Source organism: Crocuta crocuta, unplaced genomic scaffold (genome assembly GCF_008692635.1).
Source record: "Crocuta crocuta isolate KB4526 unplaced genomic scaffold, BGI_CrCroc_1.0 scaffold141, whole genome shotgun sequence".
Classification (NCBI taxonomy): Eukaryota; Metazoa; Chordata; class Mammalia; order Carnivora; family Hyaenidae; genus Crocuta; species Crocuta crocuta.
This window is the reverse complement of record NW_027527951.1, coordinates 6,819,126-6,845,733: the sequence shown is the minus strand read 5'-3', so window position 1 is coordinate 6,845,733 and position 26,608 is coordinate 6,819,126. Positions and strand designations below refer to the sequence as shown.

The 26,608-nt window shown below is 35.2% G+C and overlaps 1 protein-coding gene across 1 annotated transcript in view; it reads left to right on the top strand.

The window, feature by feature from the left end:
- Positions 1 to 26,267, top strand: part of CUNH8orf34 (chromosome unknown C8orf34 homolog) — a 396,460-nt gene extending 370,193 nt beyond the window's left edge. The window contains 2 exon segments of the mRNA XM_077752493.1: positions 22,641 to 22,735; positions 25,595 to 26,267. Coding sequence (XP_077608619.1) covers positions 22,641 to 22,723 — 83 coding nt within the window. The 3' untranslated portion in view covers positions 22,724 to 22,735; positions 25,595 to 26,267.
- Positions 26,268 to 26,608: the final 341 nt, after the last annotated feature.

The following is a 26,608-nucleotide window of genomic DNA, read 5'->3' as shown; positions in this document are numbered from 1 at the left end:
GAGTAGACGTTGTTGTTTACTGACAAATTGCTTTAAGCTAAAGGAAATCCACAAGGAAGGCATTTCCCGTTCATAACATTACACATCTGCAAAATATGCAGGCATGTTTAGGGAGACCATGTAAAGATAAGCTCTGCTTCAGGTTAAATGTCGATTCTGTGATGATTTCATTGTGGTGCAGAGTCCTACAGGTTGACCCTGCAAGGAAGAGTATGTAACACCTCAAAGGAAGCAAAGTGTTCTTCCTGAAGGCCCACGCAGAATATCCATTTGGAATGTGACTTTTCTATGAATATTGTTAAATTAGAGCAGTAATAACTTGTGATTATCAAACAATTTTGAAGTATGTTAGGATCATCTCATCATTATTATATGTGAGATTATCTTTATTGGTTAAATGAATAAGTGCATGGACAGATAAACCATTGTAAGTTGGCAAAACAAATAATATTATCACAATATTTAAAGCATATAGAACATATAACTCTTGATTTAAAATGCTAGGTTATAATCATAACAAAAATGGGTTACTATACTTTGGCATGACTTAGTGTGTACTTTCCTGGGGTTTACTGACATTGTGAGATATATGGGCTCAGCAATCCAGGTGAGAGTTTAGAGTCTGGACTATATGGAAATAATATCATTTAAAAAATAATAACATATCTAAAATAATTTTTTAAATCAATGGTAGCCTGAAGAGTGGAATAAAAATTGTAATTGATAACGTACCTCTCATGATAATTGGTGTGAAGTGGTTCATTAACAATTCCCCTAAGCCATAGCTACCAGAAAGACCAATATGTTACAAAGCTAACATTACAATTCTGTACCCAGGGGGATCTAGGAAATTACTTGTCTGGGTTAAAAGGCCTTTACAAAAATTCTTATCCCACTTCTACAGCTGTTAGCTGAGGTGGCCAGAGGAAACACGGCCAGGAGAGGGACTAAGAGCAAAATGCTCAGATGAGAACAGGCATACAGCAGAAGTGTCACTCAACTGGCACAGTCAGAAACACAGTGAATAAATAACACGGTGACATTTTACAGATTCTATTGGAGGGAAGCAACACCTTCAGACAACAACTGATGAAGACTTGGAAAGCAGGCTGTACTTTAAGCAAATACAAAAATAAAGAGAATATTTTGAAGATCTTTAATGCAAGGGATCCTAAGTAAAATGATCTAGGAAAAAAGCAGCATGAGATAAAAAGAAGAGAATCTCCCAAGTAAGAAAGCATTAATAGTGGCCCCCAAACTTTCTTGCAAACAAATACAAACCCACTTATACTCCCTGTGTACTCTCTACTTATTCAAATATACATAAACTCTCATTCTACACTTTAGATTTGATCATTTTCATGATATCGTCTTGAGGCCTTAATAAATTTTGTGTTAAAAAAAAGCCCTTCAAGGTAATGTGTATTGTATAAAGACAGTATATATAATTTTGTTCTATTAGAGTCAACACACAGGTGCCTAAAATGAGGAAGTAAAGGTAAACAACACCCTTGAAGGATGCACAGTGTGTTAATTTTATGAGCGGGCTATAACTTACAATTAGCTGAAACTTAAAAGAAAGTACCCAATTGCTCAAAATAGTATATTTAATCCATGTGCAAATTTAGACTTATTTTTTTGTCCTTATATCCACATATCTCCAATCAATATTGTCTAAAAAATAGCTTAATAATGCAAAGGAGATAAAAATCCCCCAAACTTTCTTTTACCCTAGTCATCTAATCATATTGCCCTTCTGCATATAGTTTCACATGAGTTTGGTAAGTTGCAACAATTTCTCCCCACTAGGATGTAAAGTCTTTGAGAGAAGGAATCTGGTTTTATTTTTTAATCACATTGAGGTACATAATAAGAACTCAATAAATATCAGAAGAATGATTGAGTGAATATATTTCTTTGATACTTTTTAATTCATTTATTAAGACAGTTGGAAATTTTAAATAAAATGAGTAATAATTGTGACTGGAATACTTGTCATAAAAATTATTTATAGTTTTTTAAATTTTAATATTGGATTTATGGTTTAGACATAGTTTTTGCCATATGGTCTATCAATCACTCTAAAAACAGCCATTCCTGAACTCTCCTAACCATAGACCTAGCACCAAAAATATTTGATTTCAGCAATGTTGTACTTGGAGTTGACCCTTGACAATGGTAAATTGTTTGAAATAAAATCAGGGTTTAAAAATAATTAGGTAGTAATAAGAGCCATCTGGAAGTGGAATGCTAGCTAGCATTGTAGCCAAACTCTCAGCACAGAGATGCAAATACTTTTCAAGAGCAGCCATCCAATATTTAGGTGTAGGGACAAGTGTAAGATAAAGCCACTGAGCCACTAGCATCTCCACTGGTACTTGTACTCAAAGCATTTGGTTTGTGAAAGAGCTGGCAAGATAATGTATCTACCTTTTAATTTTCTCAGTGAAGGAAAATTAATGGCATAAATAATTATGAACCCAATATCTGATTTAGAGCCTAGAGGCTCATATATTAAAAATTTATGAGTGAGGAAAAGGACAAGATTCATCATTCCAAAAGTAACACCTGTTTCTTGACTCAGCTTTCTATAAATTATACCAAGGTAATTTTATAGAATTTTTTCATTTCTCCTGAGACAAAATTATCATGGCAGAAAGTTTCCAAATAATGTCAGGATATTTGTAGTAGTGCATATTTCCTATTGCATCATTTAAAAATAAAACAGCTCAAATAAGTTTTATGAAAGAGCATCTTTTAGGAAAAGATGTCTTGAATAATTAAATGGGAGGCTTTAAAAACTTTTATTATAAATAAGATAAGCAGAAACCTTAATTAGATTTTTTATTCTGGTTTTGTTTAAAAATATAAATCAATTTTAAAAACCTCATGTTAGAAGTATGTTTGTTTTTAATCTCTCAGATTATAGTGTGAAGTCATAAACAACTCATGTCACAGGGGCACCTGGGTTGCTCAGTCAGTTGAGTGTTCGACCTTGGCTCTAGTCATGATCTGACCACTGGTGAGTTTGAGCCCCACGTTGGGCTCTGTGCTGACAGCTCAGAGCTTGGAGCCTGCTTCGGATTCTATTTCTCCCTCTTTCTCTCTCTCTCTGCTCCTCCCCAGCTAGTGCTTTGTCTCTCTCTCTCTCAAAAATAAATAAACTTAAAAAAAATTTTAAAATAACTTAGACGACATATTTGAATCTACTGGGGTACTGTTTGGTGTTCATATTCCTGGGCTTCACTTCAGATATATTGAATCAGAATCTCTGCATGGAACTCCGAATTTTGCATTTTTAATGAACCCCTCAGGCGGACCTTGATTATTCTAAAGATTGGGAACCATTGGAATGGAAAGTCCAATGAATCAGAGGGTTATGAATTGTTTCCATAGTATTGTTAGATTTTAGACCTTGTTTCTCTAGGCTACTTTTCCCATCTGTAAATTAAGTCTAGGTGTAAAATATGAGTATGGAGAAAGAAGGCTGAAATTTGGAGGAATAAATGCGGAGTGAAATTAAGGTAAAGGTCATCCAGTCAGTAGGTTCGTTATCTACATGGATACAAAGTCGTAAAAGAGCAATCGTCAAACCAGCCAGTACCTTCTAATTAGATTGTGAACTTTAAAAACTTGAACAGCTAAGGTAAAACAAAGAAGCAAACAAACAAAAAACAAACAAACCAAACAAATGAAACAGTAGAGATGTCCAAAATAAAGAAATAAGAGTCAGAGTAAAAGGAGTTAATGGAAGCGTGACTCATTGAGATTTAAGATTTGGATTTAGGTTTTAGACCCTGGAGTCTGAGGTCTTAATAGCTGTAACAATTGGTGATTTGGCCCTGGGTCTGCATAAGGCAGAGAAGCTGGTCTGATGGCACTGACAGCCTGACCCCTGGTGGAGCTGCCTCAGGAACAGAAACAAAATACCTGTACTCTCCAACTGTGCAAAACAGGAAGGAGTTGTCTATCTGTTCTAGGCTTTGGATGAAAATGTAAATGTTTTCATCAGAAATCAAGCTCTCAGGTCTGTACTACAGTGGTTGGGCCAAAATTAAATTATGTATAGTTTTAGGAACCCAAAGATATGATAAAAACTGGGCAGCATTATTGGAATTCATATCTTCTCATATATAAACGCAAGAACTGGGGCATTTACAACTCTGAAAGTTTTGAAAATTGACTCTGGCTTAAGATGAGCTCTCTAACACCATTGAAGACCCCTTGTGTATGCTGCATTGTTTCTCTCTGCTTTCAAGATTCTTTCTGGGTCTTTCTCTTTTGATAAAGTGATATGTTAATGTGGATATCTTTGACTTTATCTTATTGGAGTTTCTTGAGTTTCTTGGATATGTAGATTAGTATTTTCATGAGATGTGTGACGTTTTCAGCCATTATTTCTTCAAAGATTTTTTTCTGACTCCTTTTCTCTTATTGCTCCTTTTGGGACTCTGATTATATGTATTTTGGTACACTTGATGGAACTGTTCATTTTTCATCTTTTTTCTGTTCCTCAGACTGGATCTCAATTGACCTATCCTAAGTTCTTTGATTGTTTATTATGCAAACTCAAATCAATTGCTCAGACCCTATAGTGATTTATTTTTCATTCTAAATCCAGAATTTCTATTTGTTTCCTTTATATTAATAGTCTTTAGTTGGTAAGAATTTATTCTCATAACTTCCTTTAACATTTCTTTTAGTTCTTTGAATATATTTATAATAGTTGATTAAGTCTTTGCTGAGTAAGTCTATTATCTGGGTTTCTTCAGGGAGTTTCTAATGACTCCTTTTTTTCCTATTTATGGGCCATAGTTTCATGTTTCTTGGCATGTATGATATCATGATTTATAAAACATCTCACTTATTTTTGGTTCATCACAAACTGGACACTTAATATAATGTGGAAGTTATTGCTCTGGAAATTAGACCCTCCCCCTACAGGGTTTGTTGCTGCTGTTTTTCCTCATTGTTGTTGTCCTTACTATTTTTTGTTTAGGGGTTTTCCTGAACTAATTTTATAAAGTCTATATTATTTTTTGTATACAGCTCCTGAAGTTTCTGCTCACTTAAAAGCCAGCGAATGACTTGCCAGGGTATTGAGGCAGCTATGGACAATACAGCGCTTATACAGAGCTTCTAGGTCAACCTGGGGTGAGAGATAGAGCCTTATCAGGTTTTTTCCTGGACAGATGCATAGTACTACACATGCATGTGGTCTTCTAGGTCCTCAGGAATATGTTAGAGCTTTTGAGAGCTTGTTGTGGGTGTCTCATCCACTAAATTTTTTTTTTTTGTAAACTCTTTGTTTGCCCCAACTGGTATCACTGCCTCAGGCAGCTGCTATGTAAAACTATGGCCTCTAATTGTTTTTGACAAATATCGTAGGGACTGATTTTCTCACTGAGTGAGCTCTAATTCAGGGCAAATAAAGAAAAACACTTGAGTGAGGATTTTGCAGACAGCTTCTATATAGGTCAAACAGTGGCAATTCTCTAGATATGAGACATTTGGGAGGAGGTCCACACCCATTCTGCCCCCTCTAGTAGATCATAGGCTTCTTTTTTCATAGCTACCATCATTGTGAGGCTGCTGGTTTTCAAGGTTTCTACAGACTTAGAGAGAAGGGTCTTGATATTGGGTAAGTTAAAATTCCACACAGCTCACTGTTCTTATTGAGATTCAGCTGCCTTTCTTTAAAAAAAAAAAAAACGTTCTGTGGATTATTGCAAGCCTTTGGTTAATTTCTAGAGTTGTGAAAAGTTGATTTTGGTGATTTTTGCTAGTGTTCCCATTGCTTTTTAGAGGAGCAGATTTTTGGAGACCCCTACGCCCACATTCCAGAAGTGCTTCTCCTCTCCCAGTTTCATCAACATAGTTTTCTCTTTGTTTGAAGAATGGGAGTTCATCTTAATAATGAACTATAGTACAACATATCTGTTTCTTTAAGTCCTAATTTCATGATAAGCTATTAAAGACAATTTTGTAGTAAAATAAGTTTTGGGAATTTATACATATCATTATTATTTGAAAAACTCTCAGGTGTAAGATATACCATTGATAGAACAACTTTTCAAGAGGAACAAAACAGCTCTTCACTTTTAAATCAACAGATCAAGTGTAATCAGCATCCTGGCTTAAAATAAGAGAAAATATTGTCCATTGTTGACTTGAAGAAATGCTATACAGTCTTTTCTAAAAGTCACTGAGTAGTCTTGCAGGAAGATCTGCTTGACTGTGTATAGTCCAGAGTTTTCTACACATTTACTTGATCTTTTTGCAGAATGCTTTTTCTTTTTAATTTTTATTTGTTTGTTTGTTTGTTTGTTTGTTTGTTTTGAGAGAGAGAGCATGTGTGAAGTGGGGAGGAGCAGAGAAAAAGGGTGACAGAATCCCAAGCAGGCCCCAAGCTGTCAGCAGAGAGCCCGACAAGGGGCTTGTACCCAGGTACCATGAGGTCATGACCTGAGCTAAAAGCAAGAGTCTGACTCTTAACCAACTGAACCACCCAGGGACCCCTACCAAATGCATATTAATTCCTATTTTCAGAATGCTTATAATTTTTAGAATGCCTATTACCTGTTGGAAGAACAAATGTTCTAGGATTTTAGCAAGTGCTGATCTAATTTAATATAATCCTCTCAATCTCAATTCTCTTAATGTAGTGAAGAAGTTGGTTCTCTAAGAGATTGTAAGTCTGTTCATGTCATGTCAGTAGCAGAGGTCTGGAGGATAATCAAATGTTCTTGTTTGGACCCAGTGATGTTTACTCTTATTGCTTCATCCTTTACTCATGACCTCCCTTAATTCCCCTTACCAGGGGGTGACACAGTTTATGCTGGGACTCTTGAGAGCTAAAGTGCTTGGGGAAGTAAATGGGGCCAGGATTCTACTGGCAAACGCTCAGGATGTGGTGTGACCTTTATTCTCCTTCATCTTTCCAGGTTATTTTTTTCCAGGTAGCCTCCTAAGTTTTATATTTGAGTAATGCTTGAGGCAGTGGTGTTATTGTACCACAGCTGATTATCTCACCAGGCCCAAGGGAAGGCACTAACATCCTATCAAATGAAAGAGTAGAAAAGGGTGTGTTAGGGAGCAGTGGAATGTAGGTAACACAAAGACCAAAATGAGTTAATTAGCCAATTAAGTCAAATAGGTGTTAGGACTTCATGACACGTGCAACTCAAAGTTTAAATATTAGGGTTATGGCTTAGAAATAGGGACTAGGAATATATACTTCAGGAGATAAACAAGACAAGACTTCAGTATTTTGTTCTTATTTAAAGGTCAACTAGGTTATCTTACACAACACATGCATTTGTGGAGAAAAGATATACATACTTTGGAAACAACCAAGAATAAAAGATAGTAATAGTGACAGTAATACATAAAAATGGCACAAGAATAACTAGAAAGATGAACTCTTAAAATAAAACAGAAAAAAAACTTCTGACAAACTGTATTAGATTATTTTTGAAGACTGAAAGAAATCTTGATGACTTTTTAATCTTACTTTTCACACTCAATCTTTTATGAGTGTTCAAAAAATTCTAAAGCTTTTCTTTAAAAAGTCAGGGCATCTGACCCCATACTAGGCAATAAATCCTATAAATTAGGCATTTGCATATTTGGTAACTGTTATCATAAATATTTAAGGACTGATCTTTAACCAACAAATATAAAAGTAAGTTAATAATTACTGTTAATTATCTGTTACAAGCAAAATATTCTAATGTCAAATTGTAATTTTCCATTATAATACTATTTATAGGAATTAGTTTAGTTTTAAATAAGTTTTTGCAATTTCTAGAGGCCACAAGCTTCTGAATTATTCATGTGGCATTCTTACTTTGAAATGTTTCCCATGTCTGTAGTAAAACCCTGATATTATGAATGTTTCAATTAATTTCTAAGCTCCTAGAAAAAATGTAAAGGGTAATATTTAATAATTAAATAAAATTTAATCTCACCAAACAAACTATTATCAAGTGTAATGGAAAAGTGTGCTCTGTAATATATAACGTTACATGCTTCAGAATAGATACAAAGCTTACCTGCTTTATTTATTGAAATTTCCTTGTCATATGCAATAATAGTAGTCAGAACATTCCATAACAAGTATCAGAGAAAACTGTATTTAGACAACAGAACTGATCTTTTGTGATACAGAATTCTTTGGATTAGAGTATTATATGAAGTTGAATTCTTTAAAACTGAAAATAGGAAATATATGGTCCAATTTTCGGTTATTAAAAAATCAAAGTTATAAATGAGTAGCATATGTTTTTAATCTTTACCAAATACTTTTTGTTTGTCTTGGAATATTCTTATATTTGTTCTAGGTGTAGCCTGAAACTACAAAATATAATAAAGAAAACAAAATGAAGGGGAATCTAGTTCATTCTTTAACCTTGATGGATTTAGCTTATAGGCAGTCTTCTTTTAGATGGTATATATCTCTCACAAATGAGAAGAATGTATTGGCTAGCTGCAAGTAAAACTTATTTGTTCTTAATGATGTTCTGTACATTTTCAGTAACTGCAAGAACTTCAGTGTGTTCATATCAGGCAAACTGTTCCATAATCTCCCCTGGCTTGTTTTACAACATTGACCTGCTTCACCTTCATAAATTAAATGGACCTTGACATTTTTGTCCCAAGCAAGGATTTTTATAGTTAAGATTCTCCAATATGTTACATATGCTCCATAGACCAGGTTACCTCCTTAGAATGTCCTTAGAATCATGTTTATGTATCTTAACATTCATACATGTAATGAGAAACTGCTATGTGTTGGCCTTATTGCATGGGAGATAACAAAAAATAAGAAAAAGATAATGATCTCTTTTATCTAGTAAGTTAAATAAAAGTGCATAGTAGCATAAGGTATACTCTTTAGTAGATAAATAGAATGTTAAGGAAGCCAAAGGAGGGATATATCACATGAAGTTAGCAGTAGGAACATGAAGAAATGGTGTTTGCACTAGGAGATAGGTAAGATTTTGAAGTACAGAGATGGACAAGAACATCATATGATCAATACTAACATCATGGGCAAGAACACAAAGACAGGAAGAGCATTGGTTATATTTGGTGGCCCAGGGAATTGGCAATTCATGATTTTAAGGGAAGACACTAGACACAGGGGATCAGGGAAAAATAAATCTAGAAAGTTAAGTCATGAAAAGAACACAGTGGGTGCAAATTATAAGGATAAGAAATGTGAATTAATAAAATAAACAGAGGAGAAATCTTTATATAGGAGGGAAGTCTGATGAAAACATTCATATTCCTAACTTGGGATAACACTGACACACATGCTGAGGAAGCCCAGGTGTATGGCCCTTTACATATTTCTTACTTGATGAGAAGAAAATGAGATTTTTTTTATTAAAAAATTTTTAATATTTATTTATTTATTTTCTGAGAAGGAGAGCACACGTCTGCAAGCAGGGGAGGGGCAGAGAAAGAAGGAGAGAGAAAATACTGAGCAGGCTCTGCACTGACATCACAGACTAATTTTCTTGGGGCACCTGGGTGGCTCAGTTGGTTAAGCATCAGACTCTTGAGAAAACTGATCCCATTCACAATTGCACAAAAAACCATAAAATATCTACGAATAAACCTAACCAAGGATATAAGAGATCTGTATGATGAAAACTATAGAAAACTTATGAAGGAAATTGAAGAAGACACAAAGAAATGGAAAAACATTCCATGCTCATGGATTGGAAGAATAAATATAGTTAAAATGTCATTACTACCCAAAGCAATCTACACATTCAATGCAATCCCAATCAAAATTGCACCAGTATTCTTCTCAAAACAAGAAAAAACTATTCTAAAATTTGTATGGAACCACAAAAGACTCCAAATAGCCAAAGTAATATTGAAGAAGAAAACCAAAACGGGAGGCATCACCATCCCAGACTTTAGCCTCTACTACAAAGCTGTCATCATTAAGACAGTATGGTATTGGCACAAAAACAGACACATAGACCAATGGAATAGAATAGAGAACTCAGATTTGGACCCAAAAATGTACAGCCAATTAATCTTTGACAAAGCAGGAAAGAGTATCCAATGGAAAAAAGACAGCCTCTTTAACAGATGGTGCGGGGAGAACTGACAGCAACATACGGAAGAATGAAACTAGATCATTTTCTCATACCATACACAAAAATAAACTCAAAATGGATAAAGGACCTGAATGTGAGACAGGAAACCATCAAAACCCTAGAGGAGAAAGCCGGAAACAACCTCCTTGACCTCAACCGCAGCAATTTCTTACTTGACACATCCCCAAAGGCAAGGGAATCAAGTGCAAAAATGAACTACTGGGACCTCATCGAGATTAAAAGCTTCTGCATGGGAAAGGAAGCAGTCCATAAAACTAATAGGCAGGCAACGGAATGGGAAAAGATAGTTGTAAATGACATATCAGATAAAGGGCTAGTATCCAAAATCTATAAGGAACTCACCAAACTCCACACCTGAAAAACAAACAATCCAGTGAAGAAATGGGNAGAGGGAGGGAGGCAAACCATGAGAGACTCTTGAATGCTGAGAACAAACTGAGGGCTGATGGGGGTGAGGGGGAGGGGAAGGGGGGTGATGGGCATGGAGGAGGTCACTTGTGGGGATGGGCACTGGGTGTTATATGGAAACCAACTTGACAATAAACTATTTTTAAAAAAGTATCAGACTCTTGATATTGGCTCGGGTCGTGATCTCACAACTTGTGAGATCACACCCCGCATTGGGCTCAAGAGTTAGATGCTTAGCTAACTGAGCCACCCAGGTGCCCAAGAAACGTTGTTTTTAAATTGTCTGTGCACTACTGCTATTTTATTTTATTTTATTTTATTTGTGTTGTGTGCTATTTTAAATAGACATTATCATCTCCCAAGACAGACCATTTTTAAAAAACTGGTAAAGTTGTGGCACACAGACACACACACACACACACACATACACACAAGTATTACTTGGCCATGTAAAAGAATGAAATCTTGACATTTTAATGACATGGGTGGAGCTAGAGTGTATTAGGCTAAGCGAAATTAATCAGTAAGAAAAAGATGTACTGTATGATTTCACCCATATGTGAATAGAATTTAAGAAACAAAATGGATGAATATATAGGAAAAAAAAAGAGAGAGGCAAACTATCAAACACACTTAACTATGAACAGCAAACTGAGGATTGCTGGAAAGGGGGGTAAGTGGGATGGAGTAAATGGGTGATGGGTATTAAGGAGGGCACTTGTGATGGGTACTGGTATTGTAAGTGATGTATCACAAAATTATGCTGAAACTAATATGACACTGTATGTTAACTAACTGGAATTTAAATAAAAACCTAAAACAAAAATAAAATAAAAAGAATCTTTTGTAGGCAGGATAGATAAATAAATAAATAGCTCTTAAAAAGTTATCTTCTTTACTAGGCCAAGAAGGTAAACATGAAATATACTACAGCAGAACTTATAGAAGGAAAAATAAATCATTGTTGAAGTGCATCTTAAAACTTTGTTGTTTTGAACATTGTTGTTAATTAAATATCAGTAAATATATATAGCTCGAACTTATAATTTTAATTCGTTTAAAATGTTACTTTTTAAATTTTATATACTACACTCAGTGCTCATCACAAGTGCCCTCCTCAATGCCCATCACCCATTTAGCCCATTCCTCCACTAACTTCCCTTCCAGCAACCCTCAGTTTTTTCTCTATATTTAAGAGTCTCTTAATTGTTTACCTCTCTCTGTTTTTTCTTTTTAAAAAAATATTTAATATATATTTATTTTTGAGAGACGGAGAGAGACAGAGCGTGAGCATGGGAAGGGCAGAGAGAGAGGAAGACACAGATTCCGAAGCAGGCTCCAGCCTCTGAGCTGTTAGTGGATAGACATTTGGGCTCTTTCCATAATATGGCCATTGTTGATAGCACTGCTATAAACATTGTGTTCCTGTGCCCCTTAGATTCAGCATATTTGTATCCTTTGGATAAATATCTAGTAGTGCAATTGCTAGATTATAGAGTAGGTCTAGTTTTAATTTTTTGAAAACAGTCTGGTCCCGTACTCTTTTTTGTTGTGAGGTTTTTGATTGCTGATTCAATTTCTTTATTGCTTATGTAAAACATATTTAATTTTAGAGTCAAGTCTTAAATCAAGCATGATTTATGTATTTTTTATATTAAGCTCCTTATCAGCAATATGTTTTGCAGATGTTGTCTCCCAGCCTGTAGGTTACCTTTTAATTTTGTTGTTTCCTTTGCTGTACAGAGGCTTCCTAGTTTGATGCAGTCNCCAAAACCAGTGTTAAGGAGTTTCCCCCTGTTTTCTTCTAAAGGTTTTACAGCTTCCAGTCTCATATTTAAGTCTTTAAACATTTGAATTGATTTTTGTATACATTGTGAGATAAGGATCTAATTCCATTATTTTGTATTTGGATGCAGTTTTCCCAAAACCATATATTGAAGAGACTATCCTTTCCCCAATGTGTATTGTTAACACTCTTGTTAAAGATTAGTTGACTATATATGCTTGGGTTTATCTTTGGACCCCCTATTCTATTCCATTGGTCGATGTGCCTCTTTTTATGCCAGTACCATACTGTTGATTACTATAACTTCGTAATATAATTTAAAATCATGAAGTGTGTTGCCTCCAACTCTGTTCTTTCTCAAGATTGTTTTGGCTACTGTGATTCCATAAGAATATTAGAATTGTTTTCTATTTCTGTGAAAAAATGCCATTGGAATTTTTATAGAGATTGCTTTGAATCTGTGCATCATTTTGTATGGGCATTTTAGCAATATTAACTCTTCCAGTTAGAATTAAACAAGAGTCCACAGTCAGATGGCTTCCCAGGGGTATTCTAACAATCATTAAAGAAGAGTTACTTCTTTAAATACTTATTCTTTTGAAGCTGTCCAAGAAATAGAAATGGAAGGAAAACTTCCAAACTTATTCTATGAGGCCAGCATTACCTTGATTCTAAAACCAAAGACTCCACTAAAAAAGAGAATTACAGACCAATTTCCCTGATGAACATGAGTGCAAAATTTCTCAATAAGATACTAGCAACTTGTATCCAACAATACATTAAAAGAATTATTCCCCACGATCAAGTGGGATTTATTCCTGGGATTTAGGAATTTTTTGATTACTGATTCAATTTCATTGCTGGTAATAGGTCTGTTGAAATTTTCTTTCTCTTCCTGATTTAGTCTTGGGAGGTTATGTTTCTAGTAATTTATATCTTTTAGTTTTCAAATTTATTGGCATATAATTTTTCATTTGTTCTCTTATAATCACTTGTATTTCTGTGGTCAATGGTTTTTCTCCTTTTTCACTTTTGATTTTAATTTCTCTCTCTCTCTTTTAATGAGTGTGAGTAAAGATTTATCAATTTCGTGTATCCTTTCAAAGAAACAGCGCCTGATTTCATCGATCTACTCTATTATTTTCTTAGATTCTTTTTTTTTATTTCTCCTCTAATCTTTGTTATCCCCTTCCCCTTTCACTGATTTTGGGTTTTGTTTGTTCTTTTTCTTTTTGTTTTATTTTCTTTCTTTCTTTCTTTCTTTCTTTCTTTCTTTCTTTCTTTCTTTCTTTCTTTCTTTCTTTCTTTCTTTCTTTCTTTCTCTTTTTTTACTCCTTTAGGTGTAAGGTTAAGTTGTTTACATGAGATTTTTCTTGTTTTTTCATGTAGGCCTATATTGTAAACTTCCTTGGAATAGTTTTTGCCACTTCCCAAAGATTTTTAACTGTTGTATTTTTATTTTCATTTGTCTCTACGTATTTTTCAATTTCATCTTTGATTTCCTGTTTCATTGTTTAGTAGTATTTTAATTAACCTCCACATATTTGTCTTCTTTCCGGATTTTTTCTTGTGGTTGATTTTCAGTTTCATAGTGTTGTGGTCAGAAAAGATGCATGGTTTGATTGTAACCACTTTGAATTTGTTGTAACTTGCTTTGTGGCCTAATATGTGCTCTATTCTAGAGTATGTTCCCATGTGTATTTGGAAAGAATGTGTATTCCATTATTTTAGGATGGTATGTTCTGAATATATCTGTTAAATGTGTAATTTAAGCCATTGTTTCCTTGTTGATTTTCTGTTTGGATGATGTCTCCATTGATGCAAGCGTGATGTTAAAATCTCTTACTATTATTGTATTACTATCAATGTCTTCCTTTATGTGTGTTATTATCTGCTTTATGTATTGGGGTGCTTCCATATTGAGGTGCATAAATATCTACAATTGCAATATCTTCTTGATGTATTGTCCCCTTTATGAATCCTTCTTTTTAAAAAAATTTTTTTAATGTTTTATTTATTTCTGAGAGAGAGAGAGAGAGAGCTTGAACAGGGGAGGGTTAGAGAGAGAGGGAGATACAGAATCCAAAACAGGCTCCAGGCTCAGAGCTGGCTGTCAGCACAGAGCCCAATGCAGGGCTTGAACCCATAAACTGTGAGATCATGACCTGAGCCGAAGTCAGACACTTAACCGACTGAGCCACCTAGGCGCCCCTGTAGTATCCTTCTTTTTCTCTTGTTACAGTCTTTATTTGAAAGTCTATTTTGTCTGACATAAGTATTGCTACCCCGGCTTTCTTTTTACTTCCATTTGTATGATAAATGCTTTTTCATCCCTTCACTCTCAATCTGCATGTGTCTTTAGGTCTGAAATGAGTCTCTTGTAGGCAGCATATAGATGACTCTTGCTTTTTTAGCCATTTAATTCATTCTTATGCTTCCTCTGGTCTATTATTTATTTCCTTTAGTGTATTTTTAATTTCAGTTATGGAACTCTTTTTCTCTCATTTGTACTTTTTATGTTTTCTCTCTTTTTTTAAGGGTCTCACTGAGGTCCTCCACTCTTTTCTCCACTCTTTTCCCAAGTCAAATGAGTATTTTATGGCCATTACTTTAAATTCTATATTATTAATTATCTCTGTTTCCTTTACTCTCTTGCTGTGATTTTGTCCTGTTCTTTCATTTGGGACATATGCCTCTATCCTCATTTCATCAAATTCTCTGCTTTTGTTTCTGTATGTTAGGGAAGTCAGCTATGTCTCCTGCTCTGGAAAGTAATGGCCTATAGAAGAAGTCTTGTAGTGCCCTGCAGTGCAGTGACCTGTTCGCCAGAACCTGGTGCCTCAGGGAACTTTCCTGCTATTTGGCTGGCCACTTTTTCCTTCAGTCCAGTCATCTATAGTGGCTCTCTTTGCCTGTCGTGGTCAGTGTTTCGTCCCTGTGGAGTTAGTGAACCAGTCTGGAGCCACCGTGGGCTTGAGTTGGGTCAGACCCAATGTTGCCAGAGCTGTGGTATCCCCAAACTGCAGGATGCTCTCCCTATGTTGGCCTTTGATAAGCTTTTGCTGGTGGGTGGGGCCTGCTGTCAGACCCCAGCCCACCTCTGGGGTTGTAGTTGAACTGGTATGTGTGGTTTACTTTTCCTCTTCCTGAGATAGGAGTCAATTTGGTGTAGTGTTGGCAGAGCTGGTCCAAAGGGAGGGTGTGGGCAGGGTGAGCTGTTAGCCAGTTAGGTGGAGAGTGTTTGTATTGTGCTCCTTCCAACAAGTGTCTCTATTTCTAGGCTGGAGGTTAGGGGAAGGAAATGGCACCTTCCAGCTCTTTTGTTATAGGAGAAATCTTTCAAAGATCCCTACCTTTCTAGCAAGGCTCTGAGATTAGTGAAATAAATAAATAAATAAATAAATAATCTTCCTATATACCACAGGGGTTTTTCAAACTGCTGCTTCTATGTCTATTCTCAGTGGGGTGGTTTGTTATACTGTCTTTTTAAGGGTGGGGAATAAGTTTCCTATTGTCCTATGTCTCTCCCCGAGCCATGTCATTCAGGACTGAAGGTCAAGGACCTTGATTTCTTGCCATATAAAACTTTCATCATGCATCTCTCCATGGAATGTTTATGCTTCCTCACATTATTATAGCTGCCTTATAAGAGTGAGTATCACACAAGACAGGAAGTGGAATTTCTCCATTCCTTAAGGCCTGAGCCTGGGAACTCACAGCACTACTTCTGCGATTTAGTTGTGTATGCAATCACAGAGGTTTTTTTAATGTTTATTTTTATTTTTGAAAGAGAGAGCATGAGCAGGAAAGGGAAGAGAGAGAGAGAGACAGAGAATTCAAGCAGTCTCCACGCTGTCAGCTTCATGTGGGGCCTGAATTCATGAGCTGTGAGTTCATGACCTGAGTTAAAATCAAGAGTCAGACACTTAACTTACTGAGCCACCCAGGTACCTCTGCAGACACAGATTATAGATTCAAGGTCAATGGACATAGTTCTAGCAAGTTGAGAAAAATGTAAAAGAATTTAGGAGTTTATTTTAAAATTACCATGGTCACCTATTAACATGTGTTAGATATTCTAACTGTATGTAAAATGTGCCCCCACCTCTGTTTTCCATCCATTTGTTTCTGTGTATCACCCTGGATATTATATTCTGATCTATGTTCAAGTTTACTATTATTTTATGCTATCAAACCTGCTGTGTAACACATATATTAAAAAATTGAGAAGATTTTTAAGTGGGCTTTATTCATTGAGAGGGTTGGTTTATTTCTATTTGCCCTTAGTCTTACAGTGTGGCCATTCAGAGTAGCAACCCCAAACCTAGGAAATTAATCTGAGTCCTCTCCCTCAGTAAGTCTGGAACCCCAATTTTTGTCCTGTCTGCCTATGAATGTTTGCCAGTTGTCAGACTCTCAGGAATTTCTACTGCAACTAGTAGATACCTTTAGAGGAGTCATGTCCCCAAATTCCATGCTCATTTTTATTTATTTCCTTATCTTCTGAATGTTGACCATTTAATACATTGTTATGTGAAATATCCCTGATTCCTTCACAGAGGCTTTTAAAAAATATTTCACCCAGCTATTAAAAGTGTTTCTAGTAGCTGCTTTATCTGAATAATTCACCCAACTAATCCTGGATATTAAATTTCTTACTCTGCTATATTTCAGTAAATACGGGCAAAACCAGCACATTTTCAGCTAATTTTCTTTAGTTTTCATAGACTAAGAAACATTTCTTTTTCATTGCTTTATTTTGTACCAAACACAGTGCCAGATATATAGTATATGCTTGCTAAATATTAGTAAGTTCTAAGGTTTTACTTTTAGGCTAAGTATACATCATATAAAATGACTTCTATTTATGCAAAAAAATGACAATTTATCTTCTATCCCAGGAGGGCTTCCTCTTGTTTCTTATGAGGTTTCTATTTACCTTTGCTTATGTTATTATTAATGACATTGTGTTTTTACTCTTGTGTGGAAAATGTTCCCAGACACTTGCTAGGTTCTTACTATGACTGACTAGTGGGCTCAGTTTTTTTATTGTGAGCATATACATGCGTCATTTAATTTTCTCAGTGGGAGTCTAATTTTTTTTTCTAGACATTATGATGGAGTGGGAAGAAAACTAGGAGTCAGAAAACTCTAAGGTCCTCCTTCTTCCCTGTGGTTTCCAGGCTAGGAAACTGCAGAGCAGGGGCTCACACTCATATGCATATGCAGCTGCCCAGTTCTCAGACTTTAATTATCAGAGGTACATTAACTACATGGGAGTAAAACAGAATGCTCTCCATCAAGATTCTCTGCCAACCAATTTTGGCCTTTTACTTACTAACCAGGAATAATTTATCTTTTCACTTGGGAAGCCACATTTCATTTGTCCAATTTTCTTAATTACTTGATGGCTTTTGCATTCAGCTTGCTGCCTCTAATATGCCTTGGAACTAGCAGAGGAGAGAAGGATTTTATATTCCCACTTTGGGGCCAAAAGAGTGACCTCTGCCTTGGGTGGTTTCATGGGTGCTATGATAGTCTTATGCAATGCTCTGATGTATTCTCCCAGGCTGGAAGAGTTCATCTCACATCTACTAATTGGGGTACCTGCATCATTGATCCCAGACTACCTTATTATTTCACTCTCCTTTTTCTTCCTGCTTCAAACTTAAGTGCTTATTTACCTCAAACTAAAGAGAAAAAATCAAAGAATAAACTATTTCCTCCAGAAGATGCTATATTTCCATTGTCTGAGCTAGACTAAAATTTGACTGGCATAGTCTCCTATAAGATAGTGCAATATTTGTGATAACGATCTGACAGGAACTTGTAGCCTAAAGATAGACATTGTGGCTGAGGAAGCTACTTGTGTAGGCATAACAGAGAGGGTATATGAAGAAAAGAGGAGTTCTACGCACAGAACTTCAAGAATGTGGCATAATTAATCTTTTCACTGAGAAAGTTAGTATATATTCTAATAGATATATGATTTAATAATGAATTAGGAAAATTGTCACATTAGGCTAACATAAAATATAACTACAAAGTCTATTTGAGTAATTAGAATTGTATCATTCCATTTCTTCTTAAAGCCTACTATGAGTAGTTGACATTTTAAGGCTTATATAGAAATACATGTATCTTCAAAAGAAGAGAAAATGAAAGAGGACTGACACTTTTTACATTTTTGCTGGTAGGTGCTATGTAGCATCTCCTTTAATCCTTGTGACAACTTAATGTGTAGGTGATATTATTCTGGTTTTACAAACTCAGATCTGTTAAGTGTATCCTTTCCCAAGGATACACAATTAGTAAGTGCAGTTTACAGTCTAGCTCAGTCCAAGGCCATATGTCCTACTCCAAAATGTCATTCCATCTCTGTAAGCTAAAAAAAGGAGGGGGGTGGGGAATGTGTGTATAGACAATATCAAGAGAGGAATTATTTCGCTGAGCAGAGAAAGAGCTTGTATCATAAAGAAAGTGCTATAAAGCATGAAAATAAGAAAAAGTGATGTATAAAGAAACAAGCAGTAATACATTTGGGTATAAAATCTGCTTTTAATATAAACTTCAACTTTGATTTAGTTAAATTTACACTGTGTTCCAAATTGTTATCCACAGGCAAAGTCATCCAGAAAATTAAGGGAGGCATACATGATAAACATAAAAATTAAAATTTTGACAGAATAAAATAAATAACATTTAGTAACTACATTAAGCATGTTTAAAATATCATAATTAGATATTAAAAATAGAACAACTGTTCAAAGCATGCTGCCAAATTTCTTCAGAATGAGTTGTTTTGAAATGTTGACTAAATATCCCCAAAACCATATATCAACTGCAGTATAATTAAACATTCTTCAGACCAGAAACATAGCTTTTCTTCATATTCTTAAATATATGTAATATGTGACTTTCTTCATATTAGGACACGAAGGATTGTTCATTTGTTAACATTTTTAAACAATCAGGTTTCTACTAGTTATGCCAGACTTTATAAGTTATAAATTGCTTCCACATATTTAATCTCCAAAATTAACCTATTAGGGAAAATTTCTTCTTAATGTTCCTATTTTATATTGTAACTATTCAGCACATATTTATTTAATAATATTTATATATTCACTATTGATTTACTTAGTAAATATTTACTGAGTGAATTGAGTGAATGAAGGACTGAATAAACTTAGTTCATTTTGGTTAAGTGATCTTTGAAGATCACTTGAGAAGTGGCCAACCCTAAGTATCTTCTGATTATTCAGGGAGGCCACAATGTCTAGAAACATAGACAAATAATAAGTGGTTTATCAGTCTATACAACAAAACATGATATGTTCAGTGACATTTCAAATGTTCAGTGTGTTGTTCCTCGGCAGTAATGATAATTCAGTCAGAGCTGCAGTGAACAGAGCTTTAATGCAATATCTACATCCATCCCTACATGTCATGTGTGATCCCTGCCTCAGGTGATTTGTGTGGCTGTTTTTCACTGAATAACTACCTATTGCATTTAAGAAGAAAATAAGCAGGTTCCAAATTGTAAACAAAAATATTATCTTTATTTCTAGACTTTATGGCTACTCTCGCTTGCTTTCTGCCCCCCACCCCGACAAAGGTGCTTCACTTCCTACATCCCCCTAAGTATGAGGAGTAATGGGCTGTCCTCTGGATAAGCAGTGCTGTTTCACACAGGGAAGCAGTGTGAGGCTGGGTACCTAAGTCGGTTGCCATATAAGAACAAGGGTCATGCAAAAAGTTCAATTCAGAAACTTGAGATCAGTTAATTCTGTCTTTTATTTCTGTTATCCTTGGCCACTTTGCCTTGCCCCCCTGCCCCTTATCCAAATAAAATCTCCTCACATATTTGTTTTCTTAAGTACTGTGGATATATTTCCCAGATCTTTCCACTGTGCCTTATGGAACTGGAATTTTATTTGCAAAGCGATTGTCCATCAGTACGATTCAAAGAACACTCTTCATCCTTCTCCCTGTTTTTGGCCTTATTTGAAATGGTTCCTAGAAGACACAGCTTCTGTTATAGACTTTCTTAGGGGAAACTGTCCCTTCTTACAATTGCCTTGTGTCAAGCACCATGAAGTAGCACTACCATTCTACCTGAAATTCCCCTTCTTTATAGACACATGCCATTTGTCCAGCTGTCCTGTTTCTTTCCTTGTTACTGTAATCTTACCAGTCACTCCTGTTCTTTCACATGGGGTGCTTACATTTGATTCATTGCTTTATTCTCTGTCCCAGTCTTTTCACTAAAAAAAAAAACTTGGGAGACTTATCCAATGTCTTACTATTATAATTATTTGGGTCTCTCAAGTGTAGTGATCTTCTAAGACAATGCATTTTCTTTTGGTATAATGTGAAATAGCATCCCACTCTGAAATCTTAGACTACTATAATCCATTCTCTGTCCCAAACCTTCTACCCTTAAGATTATCTATTTTCCTACTAAACCTATACTTCAGATTTATTTTCATACCTAGACACTTTACTACTACTTTTCCTTCAAGTATATGCAACTACATCTGGCCTCATCCTTCACCCAAAAGTCCATGTCACACAGAACAGTGAAACATAGAGTGTGTCCACAAACCAGCAACATCAGTATCAGCACTAGCATTAGCATTAGCATCAACATCAGCATCAGTATCAGCATCTCTTTGGAAATTACAAGAAATGCAATTTCCTTGGACCCACTCCACAACAACTAAGTCAGAAACTCTAATAGCAAAGCCCAGAAATCTGTGCCTTAAAAAGCCCTCCAGATGATTCTGATACATTTAAAGTTTGAGAATCACTAATAGAGAGCATTAATTTAATTGCTCTCTTGCAAGCATCTTTAATATCTTTGGGTAAGTTAAAAAAAACATTAAAACATGAATGCATCATTATTTTATTCAAAAGCTTCCATGTGTAAGATTTCTAAAGTTTATCAAGTTCTCCAGCTTTATTCAGCATCCATTTTCCACATATAATCACCACTTTTGATCCAATTTTTTTAGTTCCTATTTATCTGAACTTAAATACTGTGAAACTATCAAGTGCCTACTGCTTAATGATTCTTGCAAAGGTGTTCCCCTTATAACCATCCTCTGTGGGGGATACTGAGCTAACTTGCTCAAAGTCATGTATATAGGTAGGAGTGAAACCAGAATTGGAACTTAGGTGTGTCTGAGTACAAAACCCATGCTTTTTCAATTTTGTTGGAACTCAGGTGTGTCTGAGTACAAAACCCATGCTTTTTCAATTTTGCTGCTGAATTATGTGAAACATCAATCGCATTCATATGTTTTTCATTCTAGTTGGAGCACTACTTACCAATGGATCTCTACAGATTTTTTAAAAAAGGAGTTATATGAAAATCTATTATCAAATAACTAATAAATATCAAGTTATGTAGGACTACTAATAGCCTTTAACATGCTAGTGTGTAAATTTTGATCCTCCCAAAAACAGATATGGTATGTCGCTGTTCCAAATTCTTTAACCAAAGAACCATTTTTTGTGTGTGTGTATGTGGATCATTCATATCAAACTACACAGGACTAGCATTCCAAGATCTGTTTTGGAAAACTTGGACTTAATCTATTTCCTTTCTCTTCAGGAAATGTGAATTACTCATCTCCCTTAATCCCTTTGTTTCATCTGCTTTTATCCTCTATTCTACTTTGCCACTCTTGTAAACTAGAATACTCTTGTGCCTTTGTCCCACTAGCTACTACCCTTTTTCCTCAGGGGTATGTTCAGAGGAATTACATTTAGCACATGATGTTATGTGCCAGGCATTATGAATAAAGTGTATATGTATTTATATGCACTACTTTTATAAATCTCATAATAACTTTGTGATGATGATGTTAAATTGCAAATGTGATTGCACCGCAACTCTGTGATGTATCATATACCCAATCCTGACTAAGTTGTGTCAGTAGTGACTAGCACAGCATTACTTTCTTGCCTACCTCATGCTGGCTTTAAGAAATGAATGTGATTTATGTGAGATCTTGAAGTCACATGTACAGTCATAACACTATCTGGAGGGCATCTTGCCCTAAATCTTATTTCAAAATCAGCAGACGTTTAAATTGAGAACGACCAGTGTATGGAATAAGACTATATACACCATTAAGCAAGTTATATGTAATTACAACTCACTATACACTGTAAGTGTAGTTTTTTGATATTACTTTCGATTACTCTTCACTAGAAATTGTTCAAACCACTAGGGGATTGTGTTTCATAGATTTTTTTTCCTGGTCCAGCATATTCTCTCTTTTTGTTTCACTGTGCAGGTTCTGCTGACCTTCTCCTTTGTGTGCCGTGCTCCTCTTGTCCTACACTGGTCTACTCGGGTATGTTTGCTCAGGGCACTTAATCCCAATGTCAGGTAATTATCAGTGCTATCTTCAACTGCTCAAAGTCCAGATTTGTTTAATGCATAGTTCTCATGACCTATAATGAGAAAGAGATTTCTCTCCTACTCTGCATATGTTTCCTTATTTGTGTGTGTGTGTGTGTGTGTGTGTGTGTGTGTGTGTGTGTGTGGTATTCTATGGATCTCGGGCTTCTCACTGAGTCTGTATTCTCCTGTGCTGAGGAGAATTTGAATCCTTCTTCTTTGGCAGGAAAATCAATTTTAGATATATTTGAGGGGAAAATAAATTCCTCCACTCTGAATATCATGGACTTTGTGACACCATTGTATATATTTTGGAGATACAGAATCTCAGAACAATTTTACATCCAAGGGCATGAACTTACTGTATGAACTGGATATTAAGATGAAGAATTTACAATTTCTTCTCTCACATATTTCACAGAGAGAAGCAAAAAGTTGAGTTTGTCCTTAGAGCTAACAAAATCACAGAATATCAAAATTAGAAAGTACCATCTCCTTTCCCAATTTAATGTTGATCTCTTCTCCAGAATCCCCCTACCAAATGACCATGCAATTTTACTTGAACATCTTGAATAATGGGCAGTATTCTGCCTCCTGTGGCTGCTTATTCAGTTTTATTCTGGTCTAATTGCTCATCAACCCAATATTAAGAAATCAGCTAAAGAGATAATTTCTGCAATGCATCATTGTATAGTTAGGAGAATATTATGTTCATTGCACATATTTTATAATAAAACAAAACGGTTTTATATTAAAACATGGAAAACATGTAGAAAAATGTGAACAACCAAATGACCAATGAAAGATGATTTATTTAAAAAGTATAGCAATCTATATAATGGAATACTGTCCACCTTATGAAGGTTGAGAATATATTCACCGGATAAATACATATATTTATACTGACATTAACTGGATCCATCTATCTATATCTATATATATTCTGTTATGGAAACATTTTTATAATACTGTTACATAAAAATTAGTTACAAAGCAGTGTATTAAATATAATTCATTTTTTGTTATATACAGTGGATAGACACACATAATCATATATTTACATCTGCAGGATACTCTCCAGATGGTTACAAACAAACATGTCTTGAAAAGATATCTGCATCCCCATGTTCAGTGGCTATTAGTTACAATAGGCAAGATATGGAAAAAACTCAAGTGTCCATTGACATATGAATTGATAAGAGAAAATGTGGTATGCATATACAATGGAATATTATTCAGCCATAAAGAATGAAATTTTGTCATTTGCAACAAAATAGATGGAACTTTAGGATGTTTTATTAATTGAAATAAGTCAGACAGACAAAAATACCACATTATCTCACTTATATGCAGAATCTAAACAACAACAGCAACAACAAACACTAAGCCCATAGGCGCAGAAAACAGATTGGTGGTTGCCAGAGGCAGGGATTGGGCAAATAGGCGAAAGTGGTCAAAAAGTGCAAACTTCCAATCATGAAGTAACTAAGTCATGGGGATGTCTCATACAGTATGGTGACAAAAGCAGACAAGTAGGCAAACAGTATTGCTTAAGTTGTACAAAATGTTTAAAACCTACTTTAAATGAAATTACTCTCTTTTGCTCCAAAACCTGGATCCTTGTAGTAGCCTTCTTTCTGGTTCTTTCTGTAAAACAGACAAAAATTTAATCTGTCTTCCACATAATAATTCTACCATGGTAGGAAAACAAAAACATGTTGTTCTCTTCATTAGTCCTTTACATGTTCTTTATATGACATGTAAGCGTACGGCCCTTCTACCCAAGAGATCTGAAAAAGTAAATCGTTCATTCAATTCATATTTAATAAAGACCTACAACAAAACAGAAACCATGCCAGAGAATGACATGTCAATATCATATGATGAAGTCACATACTGAACTTTATTTATGTTAAAGACTCCTCATTATTGTTATATGAGCATTAGAGTGAGATCAGTGCATGTAGCAGGAGAAGTCTACCTTGACCTTTCCAGGCCGAATGAGCCTGGAAAAAGTGGTTTTTAAGGCTAAGTCCTAAAGGAGTAAGAGTTAGTTAGGTAAAGGAATTAGCTGGGGTTGGTTGGAATAAGTGAGGGATTCCAGAAAGGGAAAAGTATGTGAAAAATAACTGGACTCCCTTCTTTCCTCTTTTTCTTCCTTTCTCTTCTCCCTGTTTACCATCAAACTAATACTTATTGAGCAAACACCATGTGCAAAGTATACTTTCAAGCCTTGTAAGTTGGAGATTCACATTTTTTTTCAGAGTCTTTATGGTGTAGTGAGTGAAACAAATATTAAATATAACTGAGGTATGAAGCAGAAGAAATAGATATCATTAAGTATTCTAAGAGCATGGATGGTTCCTCTTGCCATCCTAATCATATTCTCCTAGGAAAAAAATAAAATAATTCTTTTCAGGCAAGAAATATGGACACATAGTTCCAGTTTTGAAGTAAGGACTTGTGCAGCAAGATCCATCTTATGCCTCTCTAGCCTTCTAACTTCAGCTGCCTTAATTCCTTTCTAGATAGTAATTGCATACATACCTCGCAAGTATTTCTCATTGGCCACATTTAGAAAGAAATTATTCTGTTTTGCCAGTCCAAGATACTGTAGAATATCTGCTTCTAATTATATACACAAAAAGGTTTGTACAGATCCCAGAAATTGACATCCTGGCAGCAAAATACAGTTGATAAAGGTAGGACCTAAAGTCAGTGCCATTGTGAAAGTTCATGCAGGGAATAGGAAAGCATTGAAGTCCCTAACTTTCTTTTTAATATGCTGCACTGTAGATACTATTTACTATTAAGCACATTATCCTTTGTTTTGTTTCTTTCCTACAGGTCTGTGAAGCAGGCAGAAGTTCCAGGTGGTCCTTAAAGAAATTGCAATTATTCAAATCCTTATGTATAGTTCTAATTTTATTTACTATGTGTAATCATTTAGAGAATGGTTATTTTTATAATATTGATAATAAACAAGTACTCTTGTGACCAGGGGGTGCCTAAGTGTGCAGTCAGAGAACACAAACCCCGGCAAAGGATTCTGGGGTGGTCAGGGTGTCTGCTGCCTTTTGACATGGGAAGTGTCCTGGGTTGAGATTACTTTATACCTAGTTATTAAGACTACTATTTGATACATTAAATATTGCCTGATTCAAATAACTTTACTTAAAATTTTTCTGTATTTTAACTTGTGTAGGGTTTTCTACTTCTTATATTTTTATAATATTTTCTCATTTTTTAGATTAATAAACATTATACTTATCCACATGTGCCAAGATGTGCCATATAGGTCTCTCTGGGAGTTAGCTGTTTGGTATCATCACCTGCCATGCGTGTTTTGTGCAGCAGCAAGAAGCATATTCTCTGCCACTGCTCCTTCCTATGATTGTCTTCCCTGTTCCTATCAAACAAATAACTGACATGTTAATTGAATAAAGCAGATCAATAAGGAGTGAAATGCATGCCCCAAATCATATGCAATGAAAATTATTTGACCATTTATCCAATTATTGAACCCAATTAAGTTTATCCATTTTGCATTTGATGTATATGCTTGCTTCTGGGATATATTCTGCATTGAAGCTAAGTGAATAGATCTAAGTAAATCTATTGGATATCTCTATTGTCTGTTTTAGCTTATTTGTCTTAATATAAGTTTTCTTTCTGAACCTTTAAAGGCATATGGTTAAATTATAAAATTGCCTGTATTACTGTCAAAGAAACAATGTTAAAGGCCAGAACATGGCTAAAGAATAAACAAAAAAATTCTGATTGTATGAATGAAGTTATATTCCTAAATCAAATAATATATTTTCTTACATTAACATTTTCATGTGCACAGAGACTCAAAGC